The sequence below is a fragment of the Crocuta crocuta genome, unplaced genomic scaffold (assembly GCF_008692635.1).
Source record: "Crocuta crocuta isolate KB4526 unplaced genomic scaffold, BGI_CrCroc_1.0 scaffold177, whole genome shotgun sequence".
Taxonomy (NCBI): domain Eukaryota; kingdom Metazoa; phylum Chordata; class Mammalia; order Carnivora; family Hyaenidae; genus Crocuta; species Crocuta crocuta.
The window spans coordinates 2,100,587-2,121,591 of record NW_027531880.1 but is presented as its reverse complement, the minus strand read 5'-3'; the positions used below and the strand labels follow the sequence as shown (position 1 = coordinate 2,121,591).

Below are 21,005 nucleotides of genomic sequence, written 5' to 3'. Positions count from 1 at the left end.
GCTCTGGAGTCCGTGCTGCCTCTCAGTCCTCATAGAGAGAGAGTCAACGTTGATTCACTCAATACATATTTACTGAGCACCTATAATGTGCCCGGCACTAATCCAGGATGTTAGAGCACACTTACTCATACTTTTATTGTTGAATTAGGGATGGCTTAACAGATACCAGACCTGTGTATCACTGTCAGAAAAATAACTTAAAATTGATTGTTTCAAAATAATTATCCTTGGGAGATGTTCTGGAATATCATCTCTTCTATATCTAACAAACTCCTAGAGCAAGTTAACTATTCAGCAGAATGTTTTTGTTTTTGTTTTTTAATTTTCTCTGAGACATCCTTTTTGACCCATGGATTATTTAGAAGTGTGTTACCTAATTTCCAAATGTTTAGGGATTTTCTTGTCTTCTGTTATTGATTTCTACTTTGAATCCATTATGATCAGAGAGCACATTCTGTGTAATTTCAATTCTTTTCAAACTGTTGGTTTGTTTTATGGCCCAAGATATAGTCTGTCTTCTTGAATGTTCCATGGGTGCTTGGAAAATAAGTGTCGTATGTTGTTGTTGGGTAGAATATTCTCTGTGAATGAGATCCTGTTGGTTGATTGTGCTGTTCCTATCTTCTGTTTCTTCCTGATTTTGTGTCTGGTAGTTCTGTCTGTTGCTGACAAGGGGACTGACGTTCCCAACTATAAATGTAGAATTGTCTCTTTCACCTTTCAGCTTCAATGATCAGTTTTTCTTCTGTCTTTTGAGGCTCTTGTGTGGGGCACACACGTGTAGGGTCATTGTGTCTTCTCAATGGATTGAACCGTTTATCATTTTGTGTTGTCCCTCTGTCTCTAGTAATTTTCTTCATTCTTGAAGTCTACTTTACCTCCCGCAGCCACTCCTTTTTTATTAATGTTTGCATGATGTATCTTTCCCCATCCTTTTTCCTTCAAGTTCCCTAAGTCACTTATTGAATTTGAAGTGAGTTTTTTGTAAACAACCTATCATTGTGCTTGTTTGTTTCTTAACCGCTCTGCCAGTCTCTCCTTTTACCTGGTATGTTTAGACTACTTAGACTTAAGGTAATTATTGATATGTTAGTTTGTGTCTCTCAAGTTAGCTATTTACATAACCAGAGTGCAATTTTATTTTAGAGAGTTCATCAGGTATGCAAAATAGGTATCAGTGGCTACTTAACCAAAGGGGTCTTTCTTTACTTGTGTGATGTTATAGCCAAAGTAAATTTGATATCATCCACTTTAAAGGTTTTCTGGGCTAAATTTATTGTAGCCATGCTCAATATGAGCATGTATCAGGTTTGGGGGTCTCAGCTGTCCATCTGTCCATGTGTTTCATGGACCCAGAGCTGCCTTTTTTTTTTTTTTTTTACCGTATACCAGGATTTTATTTATTTTTAATTAGTTTATTTATTTATTACAAATAGTTTATTGTCAAGTTAAACCAACTTGACAATAAACTATTTGTAATAAATAAATAAATTAATAAATAATAAAAGCCTTTTTAAAATTTTTTTAAAGGGAGAGAGAGAGAGTGCTGTGCCTGTGTTCCCGTGGAGGAGAGGAGCGGCAGAGTGAGAAGGGGAGAAAGAGACTCTGAAGCAAGCTCCACACCCAGCGTGGAGCCTGTGTGGGGCTCGGCTCAATCCCACTACCCTGAGATCATGACTTGAGTTGAAATCAAGAGTTGGATGCTTAATGGACTGAGCCACCCAGGCATTCCCCACCCCTCATGCCCCGGAATTTTTTCTGGGGAAAATTTTAGTCCAGTCTGGGGAACTCCCTCTTCTCAGCTCCAAACTGAGGTCCAGTGCCCTTATGTCCTGATCCATGCCTACTGACTCATAAGGGGATGTCATAATACCATGAGCACAGTAACTGATAATGTTTGCCTGTGCTCTTCATGAGCAGCATAGTGTGTTTACGTATTTACATGCTGTTATGGGTTACGTTCCAATTATTATTGCTGTGACACAAATCATCCCAGAATTTAGTGGCTTGAGGTCGTCATTTTCATATGCTGACAGATTCTGTGGGTCAGAGATTCAGAAAGGACACAGTGGGGATGGCTTGTCTGCTTCGAGCATGTTTGGGGCCCCATCTGGGAAGGCGGGAAGGCTGGGGCTGACCTCTGGGGGCTTGAATCATCTCAATGCTCGTTTACTCCCAGGCCCGGCAGCTGGGCTGCGATGTCCTGAGGACCAGGACGGCTAACTGGATTGCTTTCGCATGGCTTCTCCCCGCAGTGTGGCTTCTTCACAGCGTGGCAACCTCAGGGTAGCGTAACTTCTTACGTGGCAGTCCGGGCTCCAAGAGAAAGTGTTCCAGCAAACACAGTGGAAAGTGCATCGCTCCATGTGCTCTCTTAGGCAAAGCAGTCACAGACCCACACAGATTGAAGGCTGCGGGGTCAGGGAGCATAGACCAGATAATTTGAAGGTCATGACTTACTCGAGAAAAAGATTTAAGGAGTACTATCTAAATAGGTTAAATATTACCTATTTTTATAGATTTTTCTTTTTTGTTTGTTTTTTGGTTTTGAGAGTCAGAGACAGCGCGAGCAGGGGAGGGTCAGAGAGAGGGAGATAAAGAATCTGAAGCAGGCTCCAGGCTCTGAGCTATCAGCACAGAGCCCGACTGTGGGGCTCAAACTCACGAACCATGAGATCATGACCTGAGCTGAAGTCGGACACTTAGCCAACTGAGCCACCCAGGCGCCCCAATAGATTTTTCTAAGTTGAAAAAATTTCTTATATTAGACTGTCACCAGAAAACTGCATGTCTTACAGACCACATTGTTTTGCCTTCATATGGAATTATTTCTGTCTTCAATATACATCAGTGTTATGATATGTTACTAAAGTTGCTGTAGGAATTTTATAGACAGTGGCTCTCTTAATCCTAAGATTACAATTGTGCTTCTTCTGAACCAGATACTAATTTAACTCACAAGGATGATAAGTGTATTGGAAGAATATAAGCATGTTTGTTTATGTTTGGGATGGGAAAGGATAACAGAGCTAAAGTCTTATCTTCTGCTGCAGAATAAATACCTAAGAATAAAATGGAAAAAAATTAAGAAATAGAAATATAAGCAGGTAAAAAAATTGTATTTCTTTTAGTTTATTGTTATTTCGTGGACACGGTGAGTCGTGCTTTGTTTGGTGCCCGTGTTGTATGTTTGGGGAAACTGAAGCTTTGAGAATTGACTTTGTCCAAAGTCATAGAACAAGTTAGAGGTTGAATGGAATTAAAATTTACATCTTTCTCTCTCCTGGGTCAGATTATTTCTGTAAGAACTTTCCCCGGCTTTGTTGTCAAGTGTCACTTTATGACTTGCAACCTCACAGGGGTTTAGTATGACCCAAATGTAGCTTGGCATTCTGAGCAGATTAGTATATTAAAAAGGATATCCCTGTTGGGCTGACAAACCTCACAGCTCCCAGTAGTACTAAAGTTGTTTCTTAGTATGCTTTTCACCCCAAAGGGAAAACACATTTTCTCTCCCATTACGTGTTGTGTTTTCCCTTGGTGATCAGTGGAGGCGTGTGTCTGTGTGTGTTTGTAAGAATGTGGAGGAAAGTGTGCATAGGATTCAGTCTTCTGATCAAAAGCTAACCTCAGTGCAGGGCGGGAGGTCTTCAAAACTTTATAGTGGTTAGTTTAAGATTCAGATTATTATATTTTTGTGACAGTGGTTGTCCAAAACATAAGAAAATCCACAAACCAACATCCAAACAAAACCCAAAAACCTATGTGGTGCCAAACAGTAAGTCCTCTTTAGTGTGACTCACAAGGCCGTTGTGATTTGGAACCTGCCCTTGAGCTTCATGTCTTGCTGTGTCCTTCGCCTGGCCCCTCTCTCAGCCTTACTGAGCTTGTGTAGTTTTCTGAATGTACCGTATTCTTCCTCCACACTATTGTACACTGAATATGCAGGTCAGCCTGCCTGGAGAGTCCTCGCGCACCCTGTATGGAGTCTGGCTACTTCTCCTCCTCAACATCGCTTAGATGCTTGCCTCTCTGGGCAGCTGTTCTTAAGTCTCTCAAACAGAAGTAGGGGCTTCTCACGAGAACCCCTGGCCCTAACCACAGTGCTGTGGTTGCTCATTTCTGTTTCTGTGCCCTCCAGGGCAAGTCTATGTTTTATTCATCTTTATGTATTGTAGTCTGTTACCAATAGTGGAAAGTGCTTTTTTGAGTGATTGTTGAAGGAATGAGTGACTGAATTAAGGGGTTGACAGAAGCATATCCCATTATTCACTATCATCTTCCCTTTACTTACTGTCCTTGTGGCCCTAGGTTTGGAGGAAATGGCATATTATTCAGGTTTCACTGCCAAGGTTTGGGCCTCGGGATGGGAGCTTAACCGACTGAACCACCCAGGCACCCCTAGAATCTGTATTTTCTACAGCTTAGCAGTTTCCAGTAGCATAGACAAATACAGGCCAACTCAAGTCTATTTCAAGTTAGAAAATTGGGACCTATATTGTAGGTCTTCTGATTCTTTTCTTGCACTTCAGCCTGCTGTGGTTTATATGTAGCTCAGAAGTTCCACAGAAATATACATATCTTCCCCCAAATGTTCAATGATTCACTCTTACAGCCTATTTTGTAAAGCTCAAATGACTTTTTACCACTGACTAATTAGATGAGTTAGTCAAATAAAATAAATGCTTATAGGAGATGCAATTTCCTTGAAGCACAAACCAGTTGATGTTGTTGCTTTGAACGTACACTGTGATTCAATTTTTAAGACTAGGGAGTGGGAACCCTGTGTCATTAAATATCTTATTTAAGGTGGCACAAAGTGAACAGTGAAGCCAGAGTTAGACTGTGAGTCTCTGGCGTAGGTTGGCCAGAGAAGCTGTCAGCAACAGCGAAGAGACTGGTTGTATCTGGCAGAGGCAAGGAGGCTGTTCTACGTATGAATTATGTTAGTGATTGGGATGTAGGTGTGATACGGTAAAGGGCTTTGCTAACCAGGAAGGTCATGAGTGGATGGTGTAGTCAGACCAAAGGTCATGGTATCTGATAAAAGGCTATGGGATCAATGTTTTGAAAATTCCAGTCGTTATGCACTAGAAATGGATTTTGCAAGCAATAGCTAAAAAAAAAATCTTATTGCAACATTGCTAGACATTTCCTTGACTTAAATATCATATATGTTAATTTGTGTATTACAAGGGTTTTTACCAGAATATTCAAGAATCCTCATATCTCTGGATCCACAATGATGACTTTTAAAAATGAGTGATTGGATTTCCAAGCATGTTTAATGCCAGTGTAGAGCACAGCGAGAGGGGGGCTTGCCCCAGAGCCCTGGCCTCTCTGACCAAGAGCAGGAATGGCTAATGGAGCAGAGTGGGATGACATAATAATATAATAGCAGTAATGACAGTTGTTAAGGTTATTGCTATTGCTGATATCACTGAGTACTTCCCATGTACCAGGCATGCATGTTTGCATGTATTAACTTATTTAATCCTTACAATGGCCCTGTGAAGACATAGGTATTTAATCCCAATTCTTAAAGTTGAGGAATTTGCTGTCCATGAATGAATCAATAATATATTAATCTTCAAAGGTGAGTTTTAAGACTGACTTACCTGATATACTTTGGAAAGTTAATTAACTTTCTGGTGTGATCTTTGTTGATGTTTTTCTGTCCTTGAGAGTCAATCTTGAAAAGAAAGGAGGAACAGACAATACAGAATTATACACACCCTTTGGATGGAAAAGTTAGTTACCTTTGAAGAGATTTACTTTGACATGATTTGAAATGGAATCATTGTGCCCATCACCTGCAAGCATATAATTTGTAACCTTGAACTAGTTCCTTATTTAACTGCTATGAAGGCTTTAGTTCACTTGTCTGTAAAAGGAAATGGGTAAATGGTGTATGCATTGGAAGACCTTTTTGTTTGTTTTTATCTTTTGAGAGAGCTCAAGAGTGTGCCTAGGGGAGGGGCAGAGGAGGAGGAGAAGGAATCTTTTTTCATTTTTTAAGTTTTTATTTTTTTTATTTTTGAGAGAGAGAGAGAGAGAGACAGAGCATGAGCTGGGAGGGGCAGAAAGAGAGCGAGATACAGAATCCAAAGCAGGTTCCAGGCTCCGAGCTATCAGCACAGAGCCCAATGTGAGGCTTAAACCCACGAACCATGAGATCATGACCTAAGCTGAAGTCTGGCTCTCAACCAACTGAGCCACCTAGGCACCCTGGAGTAGAAGCAATCTTAAGCAGGCTCCACGCCCAGGGCAGACCTGACACGGGGCTCAAACTCCACATGGGGCTAGATCTCACTGTCGTGAGATTAGGACCTGAGCCAAAATCGAGTTGTATGCTTAACCGACTGAGCTACCCAGGTGCCCCTAGGAGACTTTTTTAGAACTAAGATGAAATTTATGAATGTGGTTTGAGAAATAGACATGGGTTGGGGAATGTAAATGCAAGAATGTCCTCTATTTTGGCAGTAAGTCACTTAAGTAGTGTATAGACAAGCTCAGCGGTTGATCAGAGACAGTAACACGGTCACATATTCTCTGCTCTTTAACCTTTTAACTCCCTCTCATTGCTGCTACCTGTCTCTAAAGATATCTGCCTTTCTACAGCATCCTGGATGTACCGTGTGTTGAGAGGAAGTTCCCCAGCCACTTGGAAATGTGCCCCAACAATGGCCACTCTGACTTCCCCCACTCAGATGTTTGTTCTGGAATCCCTGCAGAACTCCCTACTATCTTAGTCCTCGCTGCCATTGTCTAGCCCCTTAAACTGTCTTTAGTTCAGGGAGGTATCTAGTCTGTGTAACTTTTCACCATTGGTTTCTTAAAGTTATGGGAAGAGATGGATGTACCATTTCTTCATAACAAACCACAGTCCTTGAAGAACTCAGGTGAAAAAGAGATCTGTGTAGTTGGGGACCTCAAGGGGCACAGTATGTGGTCTGGCCAACTCAAGGGCATGGAGAGAGGGAAAGTGCGGAGGCCAACTTCCAGGGCAGCCACATCTTGGACCTCATCACCTCTTGGAAGAGCCCTGCTTCATTAAACTTACACATCATCAGAAATCCATTTTCCCCCATGACTTCTATTATTACTTCTGACTTCAGTCTCTTTGTTGTTCATTCACATTCTGAGCCATTCTGTGTCCTTTGACCTTCCTTTCCTTAGGTCTTACTCCTCCCTCTCCAGCCTGGACCCCGTGATGTATTCCTTCATCCGCTCTCTTCCCAGTGCTCCACACCTGTCCTGCAGCCCAGTCCTAGATCACTGTCTGGCCCCTCCTCCGCCCGTCCTTCATGCTGCCGGAGAAAAGCCACTGAAGGTCCATGTGTGCTGATATCAGTACAAATTTCTGATCTCTGGCCCAGCTGCACTCTGGGCTGTCTCCCGTCCTCTGGCCACCATCTCAGGCCCCTAGCACCCCTGGCTTCCCTCTCGCTTCACTGAGAAATTAGTGTTAACTCTCATGCCTTCCTTTGGTTCCTTGCCCCAAACCGGCACTACCTGCCCTTGCTTTCTTATTTCTGCCCTGCTTTGGAGAGCAGGTGACACTGCTCTGTCCAGGACCACGTCCTTTCAGGGTTGTGAGTCCCACATACCTCCCACTTTCTCATTCTATCTGTGTATACTCATTGCCCACTTCTCTTTGTTCCTTCCTCTCAACATAGGAAGGGTTGTTTCTTTTTCCCATTTTTTGTAAAAAAAAAAAAAAACAAAACACTGTCAACTCTGTAAGTTCCTTAGCGACTACTCTGTTGCATTCATTCCCTTCTTAACCGGGCACCTTCCTTCCCGCCCTCCTGGCCTTTGTGCAAGGGATTTCCGTCAGGGATGCAGACTTACTCTGGTTGTCCCAGAACTTCCTCCAGTGGTGGGAACAGTGACGAATCAGGGGTGATGGGAGAGAGGTGGCACGGTGGGAGTGGGGGTGAGTCTGGAGAAGGCCTCGGGGTGCCTGGGCGGCTCAGTCGGTTAAACATCCAACTTTGGCTCAGGTCATGATCTCATGGTTCGTGGGTTCGAGCCCCACTTCGAGCTCTCTGCTGGCAGCTCAGAGCCTGGAGCCTGTTTCCGATTCTGTGTCTCCCCCTCTCTCTGCTCCTCCCTTGCTCATGCTCTGTCTCTCTCTCTCTCTCTCAAAAATAAATAAAGTTAAAAAAACAAACAAACAAGACTGGAGAAGACCTCTTTGAGGAAGGGGCTTTGTGAGAAGGACCCAGCTGTGGCCTGGCCTGAGGGAAAGCGTCCCAGGCAGAGGGGAAAGAAAGGGCAAAGGTCCAGAGGCAGCAATCACTCAACAGCGTCAAGGAAATGAAAGGAAAATGCTCAACTCCCTCAACTCATTCCTGCGACTTCATCTGTCATCAGCCTCATGTCTGGCTTGAGCCCTGCCCCTTCTCTGAAGCCCTCATTGGTGAGGTCACCGGTGATCTCATGCTTGCCCTCCAGTGGGCCAGTTTCATCCTTGTCGTATTTAACCTTGATGGGACAGCAGCACCGCTTCAGTCCCGGGCTCGCTGGCTGCCTGTGCCATCTTCTGCCTCCCGTGTTCTTGTGTCACTGCTCCTGGCCTCTCCGCCTCCTTTGCTGATGCACACACACGGCTCCTGGGGGTTGGGACACCCCAGGCCTGCGTCCCGTGCTCCCTCTCCTCACCTTACAGACCTCCTGGCTAGTCTGACCCACACCCGCAGCTTCAGCCTGCAGGCTGGGGACGCCCACCTCTGTGTGTCCCAGAGAAGCCAGTCTGCTGCGCTCCGTCCCCCTCCAGCGGCTCCTGAAATCAGCCTGGCCAAAGCTTGACTCAAAACCCTCTTCTCACCTGTGACTGGAGTCACACTGCCTTCCTCCCCCTCCCCCGCTTGCTGTCCCATTTTCTAATCCACGTTTTCTTGAGATCTTTCCCCGTCTCATCATCTCCCCTGGTCCTGTCATAGTTTAGGGCTTTGTCATTTCTTACTGGCTCGTGTGCTGCTCTCCTCAGTGCAATCTGATCTCAGTCTCTGTGGCCCTCATGCTCCGCTCCCCGCCCCGCTGCTGCAAGGCGATGGTGCCGCAGTGGTCCCCGTGAGGATGACCTGGTGGGCCGGCGTAGTGTGCCCTGCCTGACCGCACAGCTTCACCTCCTGCCTCTGTCCCAGACCCAGCTTTTCGCACCCCTGCCTTGCTGAACTGCCTCAGGTTTGCCAAACATGACACATTGGTTTTTGCTTGTTTGGTTTTTTCAGCCTCTTTGCTCCTACTGGTATCTTTGCATAGACTGCCCTCTCTGATTTTGCTGTCTTGGCAAACACCCACTCAGTCTTCAGTCCTGGTGAAATATCTTCTGTCAAACTGTTTGCACCTTCCAGCAGGTAGAGACTCCCTCCTTTCTGTTTCCTTACACCTTGGGCAGACTCTCTTAGGTGCTTATCGTACATTTATGCCTTTGTTGTTTCCCTGTCCACCTTTCTCTCTGAGAGCACAGTGATTTTATTGTGTTCATTTTTATATTTCTAATATAAAACACAATCCACAGTGAGTAACACCCCTAAGAGAAATCAAGAAGGATCAAAATAACCATGTCACGTGAATATGAAGCCTGTCAGGCTGGTGGGTACCTGGTGAGGATCCCAGCCCACTGCGGTGCTGGAATCATAACAGGCCTTTGCTTCTCATTTATTGTCCAATACCTGAGAGCTTTCATGAAGTGACTGGTAGGTTGTAGTCTTGTGGGGGGATGCCTCTGAAAACAAAGTCAGCTGTTAGTAGTAGTAAGTAAAGTGAGGTTCTCAGAAATTTCTGATAGATTAAGAGCCAGGCGATGATTTGCATGGGTCTATAACAAGAACAAATACACACCAAATGTAATAAATAGAAGAAGAGGCAGTTCATGAATTGTTTCCACAAGGACATCAGTCCGTGCAGCCATTTCTTATCAGACAAAAAAAAAAAAATGTTTGGCGAAGGCTGGAACAATGATAAACTTGAGTTGGGACATGTCCAGAAGTTACTGTGAACTGACGCACTCTGATGTGGCGGAAAGCAAGGTGCATATAGGCATTTCCCTACCTGAGGAAGAGCTTTAAAGCAGTTACTTTTTATTGTGTTTTTATGGGAACAATTCCTTACGTAGAGTGCCTGAGCCTTTGAAGGTTCAGGGCAGTCTCAGGAACATCTCTTCCACAGTGTCAGATGTCCACTATTTTCCTTAAAAAAAACAGAGCGGACAACAGATGGCACTGTAATAATGTCTCGTTTATCCCACACAATCTGGGAATGAGGTACATATTCCTGCGAAGCAGATTTTTTTTACACAAATAGTTTATTGTCAAGTTGGTTTCCATATAACACCCAGTGCTCATCCCCACAAGTGCCCTCCTCCATGCCCATCTCCCCCCTCCCCCCCCACACCCATCAGTCCTCAGTTCTCAGCATTCACGAGTCTCTCATGGTTTGCCTCTCTCCCTTTCCCCCACCATTTCCCCCCTTCTTCTCCTCCATGGTCCTCCATTAAGTTCCTCCTAATCCTCCTATACGTGCAAACATACAGTATTTGTCCTTCTCCAAAGCAGAATTTTCTAACTGAAAAATCATTGAAGCACCAAAATAGTTAACAATTAATATTAGGATTAAAATCTTTCTCAGACATTTCTGTTTGTCTCCTTGAATAGGAGTAAGGAAAATATGCTCTTACAGTGGTGTCTTCAAAGGCATGTTAGAGGAGTGTTTTAACTTCGACATTTAAATTAAAAACAAATAATATTCTGCCTCCCCCCCACTGCTGTCAGGAGACCACTAGATACCACTGGCAGCATTTCTGCCTGTTCTAGACTCCCTTTTCCCATACATTCTTCTTTTGTTGCTAGAAAGATTTTTTTATGAGAATCTCCTCTTAAAATTTACTACTTCGAATGTGTTGTAGACTATGAATTTAGATGATTGTTGTTTAATAGCTGTTACAATTGTGCATGAAAGTAAAAGAAAAGTTCTAAGGGTGGATGTGAAGATTATCTGTGGGTAAATGAGCCAAACAGTGGTTTTTACGGCAGACTTTATATTGTTTATTCTGACTTCTGCTTTTCATGGCCCTGTGTCTCTGCTCTGCTCTGATCTGTTAATGTCACATATGAAAAGTGACCTCTGAGGAGCAAACCCTCATACATGTTATGTTCCAGTCAGTNTAAAAAAAATTTTTTAAAAAAAATAAAAAATAAAAAATAAAAAGTCTGGTGGACACAGGTAGATCACAACTGCCTTGTGACTCAGTTTGTTCACCTGTAGAATGGCACGGTTGGCCTAGATGATCTCCAAAGTCCTCAGGGGCCGAAAAACTAGTTCAGCAAAGAAAAGTTTAAAATCTCTGAAGACCGCAGTGTCTGGAGGATTGAATGGCCACTCTGGATTGAGAACGTCGTGGGAATCCTCCCAGGAGAGGAGGGTCAGATTTAGAAGGGACAAAAAAGGTAGACTGGTGGGGAAATGTGTTTGGAGAAAATTCAAGGCCTTTTCAGAGGAGAGCAGTTATTGTGGTAACGAATACATAAAATTTACCATTTCAAGTATTTTTTAAGTGTACAGTCCAGTGACATTAAGCATATTCACATTACTGTGTCGCCATCACACTACCCATTTCTAGAACTTTTCATCATGTCCGACTGAAACTCTGTGCCCATTAAACTAACTCCCCATTCCCTGCTCCCCCAGCCCCTGGTAACCACCAGCCCGCTTCCTCTCTCTAGGAATTTGATGAGTCTAGATACCTCGTATAAGTGGAACCGTGCAATGTCTGGCTTATTTCACTGAGCGCATGTTTAAGGGTTCATCCGTGTTGTGGCATGTGTAAGAATCCCATTCCTTTTTAAGACTGGCTTGTAGTCCACTGTGTGTGTCTACCGTGTCGTGTCCATTCATCTGTTGGCGGAGGTTTGGGCTGTTGCCATCTTTTGGTATTGTAATCAGTGCGGGTGTGAACATGTGTGCACAAGTGTCTGTTCGAGTCTCTGCCTTCAGTGCTTTTGGGTCCATACTCAGAAGTGGCGCTGCTGGATCATAGGATAGTTCTTTGTTTAGCTTTTTGAAGAACTGACAAACTCTTTTCCATCGTGGCTGTACCATTTCCCCACCAGCTTTGCAGGAAGGTTCCAGTTTCTCCAAGGGGGAAAAGTAGTTGTATATCCTCAGTGTGAACCAGCTTGCTTAGAGCTCATATTTCTCAGGAGGCAGAGGTAAGACCTGCAATTAGGATCGTACACTGAGGTCACATTATGGAGGGTCTTGAAGGCCTGGCCATGGGATTGGTACTTTATTCTCCAAGAAGCTGGTGAGAGAGAAGCAGGATTACAATGATGCTGTAGGAAGGCCGAGGGCCACAGGATATGTCAGGATGGATTGGGTCCTGGGAGTAGGACATGGGTTGGCAGAGGATTGCCGGGAATCCTACCCCAGGCTCCACGTGGAAAGGTAGAAAAGGCAGGGATGAGAGTGGAGACCCTTCTGGGATCAGCAGTGCGGCACTGGGCCCCAGCCTGGGCACACGTAGTGAGTGAAGGTAGCAGGAGTGTGGAGGTAAGGAGTCGCACCTCCTTGGCCTCCAGTGTCTTGATTTCTGAGGTCCTACATTGAAGACAAGTTGTAGAGAGGGGCCCTATGTCTCCTTAGCTCCTGGTCTGCTAACGGGACAGACATTTGCCGCAGACCATGGACCTGTATCTTGGATGCCTGGAGGTATCCCCACGTAATTGGTCATCCTAGGGCCTGGTGCCCTTGAGAGGGTAAGATGCGCACTAGGACGCTTGCTCAGGAAGCAGAAACACCAAACTCAAAGTAAACTTAGCGTCTATGGAGAGAAAGAAGGGAAAAGCGGGTGCCAGTTAGAGTATCTAAACCAAAATCTAAGCTAGCTCCAGAGTTCTTATTTTGATCTTTAATTTACATAATGCATAAAAATGATGCAATCCTGTGCAAAGCCGGTTTGCTTTGCATTCGCTGGTGTGCATGCCAGCTCACTGGCTGAAAAATCATTCCTGTCTCAGAAGACTTCTGTCCTTTTCTCTCAGTCCCTTTGTGTTTCCACCACTGAAGATTTCCAGGAGGCCCAGGGACGCATTAAGGAGTTGTCCTTTGTGTTACAAACAGACGGAGGGGGCCTGTTTGCGGGTGTGGGAGGGTGTGCCTGCAGGTGTGGCGGGTGGCTGGCTGAGTGTGGCTTTTAGTGGACACAGGTTGCAAGAGAGTTTTCAAATAGAGAGAATTAAGAGATCTGCATCAGATTTATAAGACATCATTAATTTAATTAGGCAGAGTATGGGGAAACATGCCAGAAAGTTGATGTAATAACTGTCGAGGCATGGGATGTAGAAGACAATGAGACCGGAGCTGAAATTGTGGTGCGCAAGATTAGCCTGCGTGTGCTGGCCTTCCGAGTAAGGAGTGCCAGGCCCGGAAACCACTAACAAAACTGCCAACCTGTCGCACCAGGCTGATGACACATACTCCGCGAAAGGCAGCTCCCCGTACGTGCTTACGAGAATCATTATAAGAATTATTACATTCTCTGGGTTCTTTGTAAGTAGCCATCCATCTCTTCAGATGGGCTTGTATTTCTACCGTATTCTCAAATCTGGGGATTCAGATGTTTTAAACGTTAATGATTCTTATCCTTATCTAATGGTGAGAAAGAAAAGGACTAGGTTAAAAAAACAAGCTTCGTCCCACATACATTTTTATCTGTCCGTTAAACTGTCAGCAGCCTTTTGCACATTTCTCTCCATACACTTACTGTACACTTACTGACCCCAGATAACAGAAGTCCAGCAAGGCACAGCCCGCAACCCCTGGCAGGCCTGTTTTAGCTGTGCAGACGGGCTCTGTTACCAAACGCAGCTCCTGTCTGAGTCACTCAGCCTTATTTTTGCCCTGGAAGTTAGTGGTTTCGGCTGCTGTGGACAACAGTTTGAGGTGGAGAAGAGCCTGTTTCTTCCATAAGCACTAATTGCCTGAAGGAATTAACAGACTTTGAAAGGAACCACTTCCCGCTTTCAAAGAAGTTCTTTGGGCTTCCCAAGAAATGAACCTTCTTTCTTTCATGAATGACCCCTGCAGGGGTTCTGGATTCAGAGTCCAGAATCCATGAGTTCAGCAAAACCTCTTGGCTGCCCTGACTCAAGGGCCGTTGAACTGTATGCCCTGTTACCCAAGGAAGTGATGGAGGCTTCCGAAGAGAAGTCGGTCCTTGTGACCGTGTGCTCCGGTCATTAAATCACCTGTGCTGGCTGCCGGCGGGTTGCGCATTGGGAATCTCGAGGCAGGCCCTTGGGACAGCTGTAAGAAATGAGACTGCCTTGAAAATCCGCAGTACCAAACGCCACCTCTCTATGGCACCTGAAGGAGACCCAGACTTTGAACAGGATCAAAGAGGCTGTAAACTGGGCTGTAAAATGAAAAGCTCTTGTTGAGCAGAGAGCGGGGCAGAGAAGCCAGCAGTATTTGTGGGGAAGCCCTGTAGTGCCCAAAGAGAAAAGGGAGTGAGGAAGAAAGGAGGGGCGCTTTGTCAGAAGCCTCGAGAACTGTAGCTCCCCGCAGGCGGGTATTTCCTTGAGATGTACTTTTATAGCTTCTCCCGAGACTGGAAGGTGCATTCTAGCTAATGTGGGGATTGAGAGGAGGGAAGAGAGCTGGAATAGAAAACATGGCAAGTCCGAGGTGAAAGAGGAGGGAGCTGATCTATCTGGTGGCTGGCTGGAATATTGCAAGAGTTTCTTCTGACTATAGGAAAAACACCCACCATACCAGTGATGTCGGGCAGGCAGTGGGACCTAGGCAGCGGGCAATCGTTTGCTTATTTGACAGAAAAAATTCTGTTGAATCAGGCCTTTAGGAGGTTCATCCTGAGAGTTGATGAGTCACAACTTCAGTCTGACAAATGAGACTGTGAGGTTTCAGTACGAGTGACATGGCATAGAACTCAGTTTGAGGGGCCGTAAATAGATCTCCCAAGTAGTCTGGTTCTGGAGCACTGAGCCATGCTGCTCCTCAGAGTTAGGAAGGACAGTATGAAATTAAATAAGATGTGTGCCTGCCATTGTGCTGGGTATTTTATGTCATTGTGTGCTTTAGTGTTTCCGGAAACTTCCACAGGGCCACTCTGAAGTACCCCAAGTAGATTACTATGGTCAGTTCATCTGAAATGGCTATAATTTCTGAGATAATTTTAACATTTTTTTTAATTAAGTAAGTAGAATAATTACAATACTTATCTAATAATCTTGCTGAAAGTGTGGATGACAGCAGAAAAGAAAAAAAACACACACTATTCCACATCACAGCCAATCTTACTTTGGCATATTTCCTTACAGTCCTTTTTTGAACGCCTTTGGTATAAATACAGTTTTGTGTCTGACATTACAAACTTTTTTTCATGTTTATGAAGTCTTCAGAATGTGATTTTTAAATTGATGGTATTTTGATTTCTTTGGGGATTTTTAAATACAGGAGCATTTGGGGTTTTCTAATAGTTATTACATGTAGAGAGTTCATCTTAATTTAATGTTTTCAAAGGCATTTTGTGCTAGATCTCAGCTATTAAAAACACTCAGCAGCCAAGGTTGATTTTTGAAACTATCTTTGCATTTCTGTTGACAGGGATCTACCGCACCGAAAGGGATAAAGGCACTCTGTATGAGCTCACCTTCAAAGGGGAGCAGAAGCACGAATTCAGACGGCTTGTGTTGTTTCGACCGTTTGGCCCTATCATGAAAGTAAAACAAGAGAAGCTCAACATGGCCAACACGCTCATCAATGTTATCGTGCCACTGGCAAAGAGGGCGGACAAGTTCCGGCAGTTCATGCAGAACTTCAGGTTTGTTTGTCAGTACATGCATCCCTTCCTCACTGTGCTGTGCGTTACATGCTCTTATCATTTCCCGGCATGTCCCTCATTTCCCCTGCCCAGTACAAAGGCCCCTTTCTCTTCTTGTTCAACTCTATTTTCTTCATATAAAGTTTATCGTTTGTATTTGCCTTTCCCTAAAGCAACTAGAAAACTGCCAGATAAGCATATTTACTTTAAGAAGTGAAAATTCGGAAGGGTGGCTTTTCATCAGGATCTGCAAAGATGGCCCACTGCCGGCTGTGTTCAGGCCTAGCTTGACTTTAGGCTCAGGTTTGGGGACAGAAAGGGCCGTGAGCGAGGCCTCTCCCAGACTCTGGACAGCCAGCGCCCCCTGACCCGCAGACTTGGCTGGAGGAGGTGTGCCCTCAGCTGCAGGAAGCCTTCGTTAGTTGTTGTGCTCCTGCAGTGGCTGCCATGGATTGGATCGGAATCCATTTTTTATTCTAACCTACATCTCCTCAGAGATTAAATTTAGAATTATGCCACAAGGTTTCCAAGCACTCATTTTTGTAGCTACTCAAGAAGACGAAGTGCGGTTTTATTTTCAGATGCAGTAATGTAGTTTTTACATATGTGTCTTCAAGCTCTTTACTGTGCAGTGTTGGCTCTTGTAAGCCGTTACGACTAACCTCCATATACTGGGTGAAGTTAATGAGCTCACTTAGCTAGCCAGCTTATTTTAAAGATTATATGTGTTAATATGTATGTAATTATAAATCTTGGAGGATCAAACATATTTTTAATCTTTTATCATTAATGCTCAGTAGAAGGGTGTGGTTGATACTTCTCAAGATTCTGGATAATGAATGCAGTTTTTTAAAAATTTTTACATTTGAAGACCAGCCCTTCTCTAAATACATTTTAGGGTCAGAATTCAGTAGTTTTAGAAGAGGCCCTTGGAGGTCACCTGGTCTCATCTCAGTTCAGAATCCCTTGATATCATTCATCCCTGACACACATCTCTATGCCATGTAAGGGCGTCCTTCACCAGGCAGGCTGCTCTGTTGTTGATCAGCTCCAGATGGACAGCGGGCTGTTATTTGGACTGTGGTCCACCTCCCTGTGATTTATGCCCTGTGGGCCCAGTTCTAGCCTCTGAGGAAATGACTGAACAAATCCATTTCCTTTTATATACATTATAGGCTTTTAAATCTTTAAAGACAGTTATCACAATGTCCGTTGTCTTATCTTCTCCAGGTTTAGGAGCTTCCCTTCAGTTGCGACACCATGCAGGGTAGGGTGGGCTGAACTTTTCAGCTGTTCCTGATTTGTAGGTACCCCTCTGGGACCGTCACTTGAGTGTTGGCAGTGTCCTCTGGCTCCAATAGAGAAGTGTCTCTGGAGCTTTGGCTCCTCACAGCCTTCCTTCAGGGTTTCTGTGTTCCCTGCCTTCTCTTTGGGATGTCGGAGTGCTGCTGCTTGATTAAGCATGATTTCCTGAGAAGGACGGAACCTGTGGTTGGCACTGGGCATTAAATCAAATCATTGCTCCCAGCAGCTGGTGTGCCCATTTCTAGGACTAGTTGATAGTGAGAGTCTTTGGCTAGGAAGGTGCCTAGAACTTGCCAGATTATGGGCCCTGAGATTTTGTCAGCCAGTCTTGGAGGCCAGTCACCGAGCTTGCTGGGCTTGGCAAGGTATCGCTCACACTAAAGGAGTGTCTGCTCAGTCCTGTGCGCAGGACTCTGGGGCCCAGAGTAGCAGGATTCTCTTGGTTATATATGACCGGATTGCAAGTATTTAATAATAGGAATAAAACTGGAAGGGGAATATTGTTGAAAGAGGTAAAATGGCTAGTTTACCAGTCTCCAACATTAAGATGATAAAATGAAATGTAATTCTAGTTAATGTTTTAAAATAAATTGTGGCATGTAGGCAGGAGAGGGTGGCTGGGAAGGCTTGCTACTTGGTTAGGATATTTGGAAGGCCTCTGTGTGCCAGACACTCAACCAGATATAGGGGTAAGGAGATGAGCTCCAGAGGTGGTGCCCGCATCCAGATGCTACTCTAAGGGAGCTGGGAGCTACAGCAGAAATAGAGACCAGAGGCAGTGAGCCATAAGAAAGATTTCCCAGGACGGAGGACCCTTGAGCGGAAGCTGAGTGGGGAGTTTGCTCTATATTCCAGGGGTTTCTGAGTGTGTTGGGCCCTTGAAAAAAATGGGATGAGAAAGGGTACTCGAACCTGAGAATATTTAATTTTGTGTCAGAACTTAGTAGAGGTGGATTTCAAAGCAGCCAGCAGGATTGTTCAGTGTATGGCCTTCGGACAACTAATCAAACATAGCAGAAAAAATTTAATTCTTACTGCATACCAGAACTGAAAGTAAACGCCGTTCAATTAAATATTTAAATAGAATTAACACAAACATAAAAGTATGGGAGAAAATACAAGGGGCTGTTTATTAAATATTTGATGTTGTCTTTATGAAATCCCTTCCATCCTAAAATTAGAAGATGCTAACTCTGGCTGGCACTGAAGATGGCATCATGAGTGACTTTTGTTTCCTTCTTTTGAATTCTGGTTTGTAAATTTTTATGTAGTTACCATATGTTTTATGTTTTGTTTAAAAATTCAACGAAAGATTTTATTTTTGGCTGTTATAATTTAAACATGGGTATTTAGTTTATTAAAGTGATATATAGCTCTTATCAGACATTTAAACAATATAGAACACAAGGAATGAATTATTTAGAAACTCCTAGCCTTCCCTCCCCCAATTAATTATTTTTAACATTAATTAAACTCCAGTGTAGGTACTTTTCTTTGAATACGTGCACACAGAAGAATCACTTGCTAGCTAGAAATAATTTAATACAACATAAGATATACTATATATTCTGTTTTTAATTAAAGAATTACAGTTTTACCTGACTTAATTTATAGAAACAAATCTGAAGTATAACTGAAGAAATTTCTGAGCTTTAAGAAAATATTTCTCGTTGGAATTCTCTCTCTCCCTCGCTCTCTGCCCCTCCCCCATGCTGTCCTGGTCTCTTAATGAGACCAGGACAAAATAAATAAGCTTAAAAAATGTTTTTCTGTTGTAAAACAGAGGTAATTAGTTCTGAAATGATTCCTGTAAAATTAAAAAGTTTTGCAAAACAGAAGATTGGAATTACTATGTATTTTTTTGCTGCATATTTTAACTTTAGACCAGATTGACTAAAAAATTACAATAAGAAGAGGAAATCAGCACAGTTATACTTTCTCCCTCTCCTACATCCCATCTATTACTTTTAGCTCGTCAGGGTTTGCAGCCTTTACACTCTGTTTTGGGGCCACAGAGCCGGTGTTTGGGTGGGTTTCACGTCCTTGCCAGCAGTTCTGGTAGGAGCAGCTGGAGTCCTGAGGTCGCGGTTGGCTGCCTTGCACAGGCAAGAAAAGTTTTCAAGAAGGGTCATAATGTAGGGGCACCTGGGTGGCTCAGTTGGTTAAGCATCCGACTTTGGCTCAGGCCATGATCTCATGGTCCGTGAGTTTGAGCCCCACCTTGGGCTCTGTGCCGTCAGCTCAGAGCCTGGAGCCTGCTTCAGATTCTGTGTCTCCCTCTCTCTCTGCCCTTCCCCTACTCTTGCTGTGTCTCTCAAAAATAAACATTTAAAAAAATATTTAAAAAAAGGTTTGTAAGTGCTTCAGAATAGAAAGTCTGCTTGTGGTCATTTAGTTTAAGGATCACTTGGCTGGGCTTAAAAATCCTTGGGAGTCACTTTCTTTCCTCAGGACATTGTAGACATTCCTCTGGCATCTAAGTATCCCGTGGAGAAGTGTCAGGACAACTTTATTTGGTCTCTCCTGAGAATGACTTCCTTTCACCTGAAGAATTCCTTCTTTAGTCTTGAATCCTAATAGCTTAATCAGGACAGGTCTCCTCTCAGTGTCTGTTCTTTCTCAGATCTTCCTGTACTTAATCGAGTTTTCTTTTTTGTTTTGTGGATTCTTTCACGATTTGTAAGACATTTTCTTCTGTTGGAATTGTATTTTCTTCCAGACTAGGTTTTTCATTTGTTTTTTGGGGTTTTTTTTGAATGCTCTTGCTTTCTTATTAGTATCTTTTTCTTTCTTCCTTAAACTGTGTTACTATTCCTGAGGCACGGTTGCTGTGAGGTATCTCTTCAGCCTCCTTCTGGATGGCATGCCGAGAGCCACACGGGCCATTTGCTCTGACTTTGTATGGGTGGGTTCTCCTTGGCTACCTCCCCGTCCTGATGGAGAACTCTTTGTTTGGAATAACTGTGGTCATCTTTTTTTTTTAAGTGTTTGTTTATTTTGAGAGAGAGAAAGCACACACACACAAGCAGGGGAGGGACAGAGAGAGAGAGAGAGAGAGAGAGAGAGAGAATCCCAAGCAGACTCCACACTGTCAGTGCAGAGCCTGACATAGGGCTTGATCCCACAAACTGTGAGATCATGACCTGAGCTGAAACCAAGAGTCAGAAACTTAACCAATCACCCGGACACCCATGGTCATCTTTATTCCTTCCTGCCCACTCCACCTTTTTTAAAGGTGTTAGTTCACAAAGTATAATGAAAACAACCCTAACTGTCCTTCTCTACTTTACACACGATGTGGAAAGACCATGTATTCTGCTGTGGCTCTTCCTTCACACAGATCCTGAAGTGGGAGTTGGGGCCCCCTGTCTCTCCCCAGAGCGGCTGTTCTCTGGGGCCACTTTATCACTGCCCCAGCTGCTTCCCTAGCACTTCTGGAGGGAGTGCCTAGGACTGGGAGCCACATGAGTGGAAAATAGATCCTTCTGTTTCTTCCAAGATGATGTCCATTCATTAGTCATTTCTTGGTAGCAAGACTTGATATTTGCCACTACTTTTGGTACCTGGTTTGCAGTGATCACTATTTGAGGTTAATTTATTTAAAATGTTATCCTTCCACTGCATTTCCTTTAAAATGCAAATGTCTTTTGTTCTGACCCATTTGAATGAGGAATCTTTTACAAGTTGCGTCATTCATCTGGGCTTTAATATCTTCTTTAAAATCTAAGTACTGGGCCACATGGCTCCCCTTGCAGCTCTGACACTGCTTTTGACACATAGATTTAGGGCTTTGTTTTGTTTTTCATTTCAGCATCATTTCGCTAATTATTTACCTAGAAAACACCTAAAT

General features: G+C 43.8%; 1 protein-coding gene across 2 annotated transcripts in view; it reads left to right on the top strand.

Annotated features, from left to right (window-relative positions):
• Window positions 1-21,005, top strand: part of CSGALNACT1 (chondroitin sulfate N-acetylgalactosaminyltransferase 1) — a 349,679-nt gene that overhangs the window by 290,666 nt on the left and 38,008 nt on the right. For both annotated transcript variants that reach the window (XM_077773090.1, XM_077773089.1), the window contains exon 4: window positions 15,634-15,850. In XM_077773090.1, the coding sequence (XP_077629216.1) occupies window positions 15,634-15,850 (217 nt within the window). The remainder of the gene's footprint in view (window positions 1-15,633; window positions 15,851-21,005) is intronic.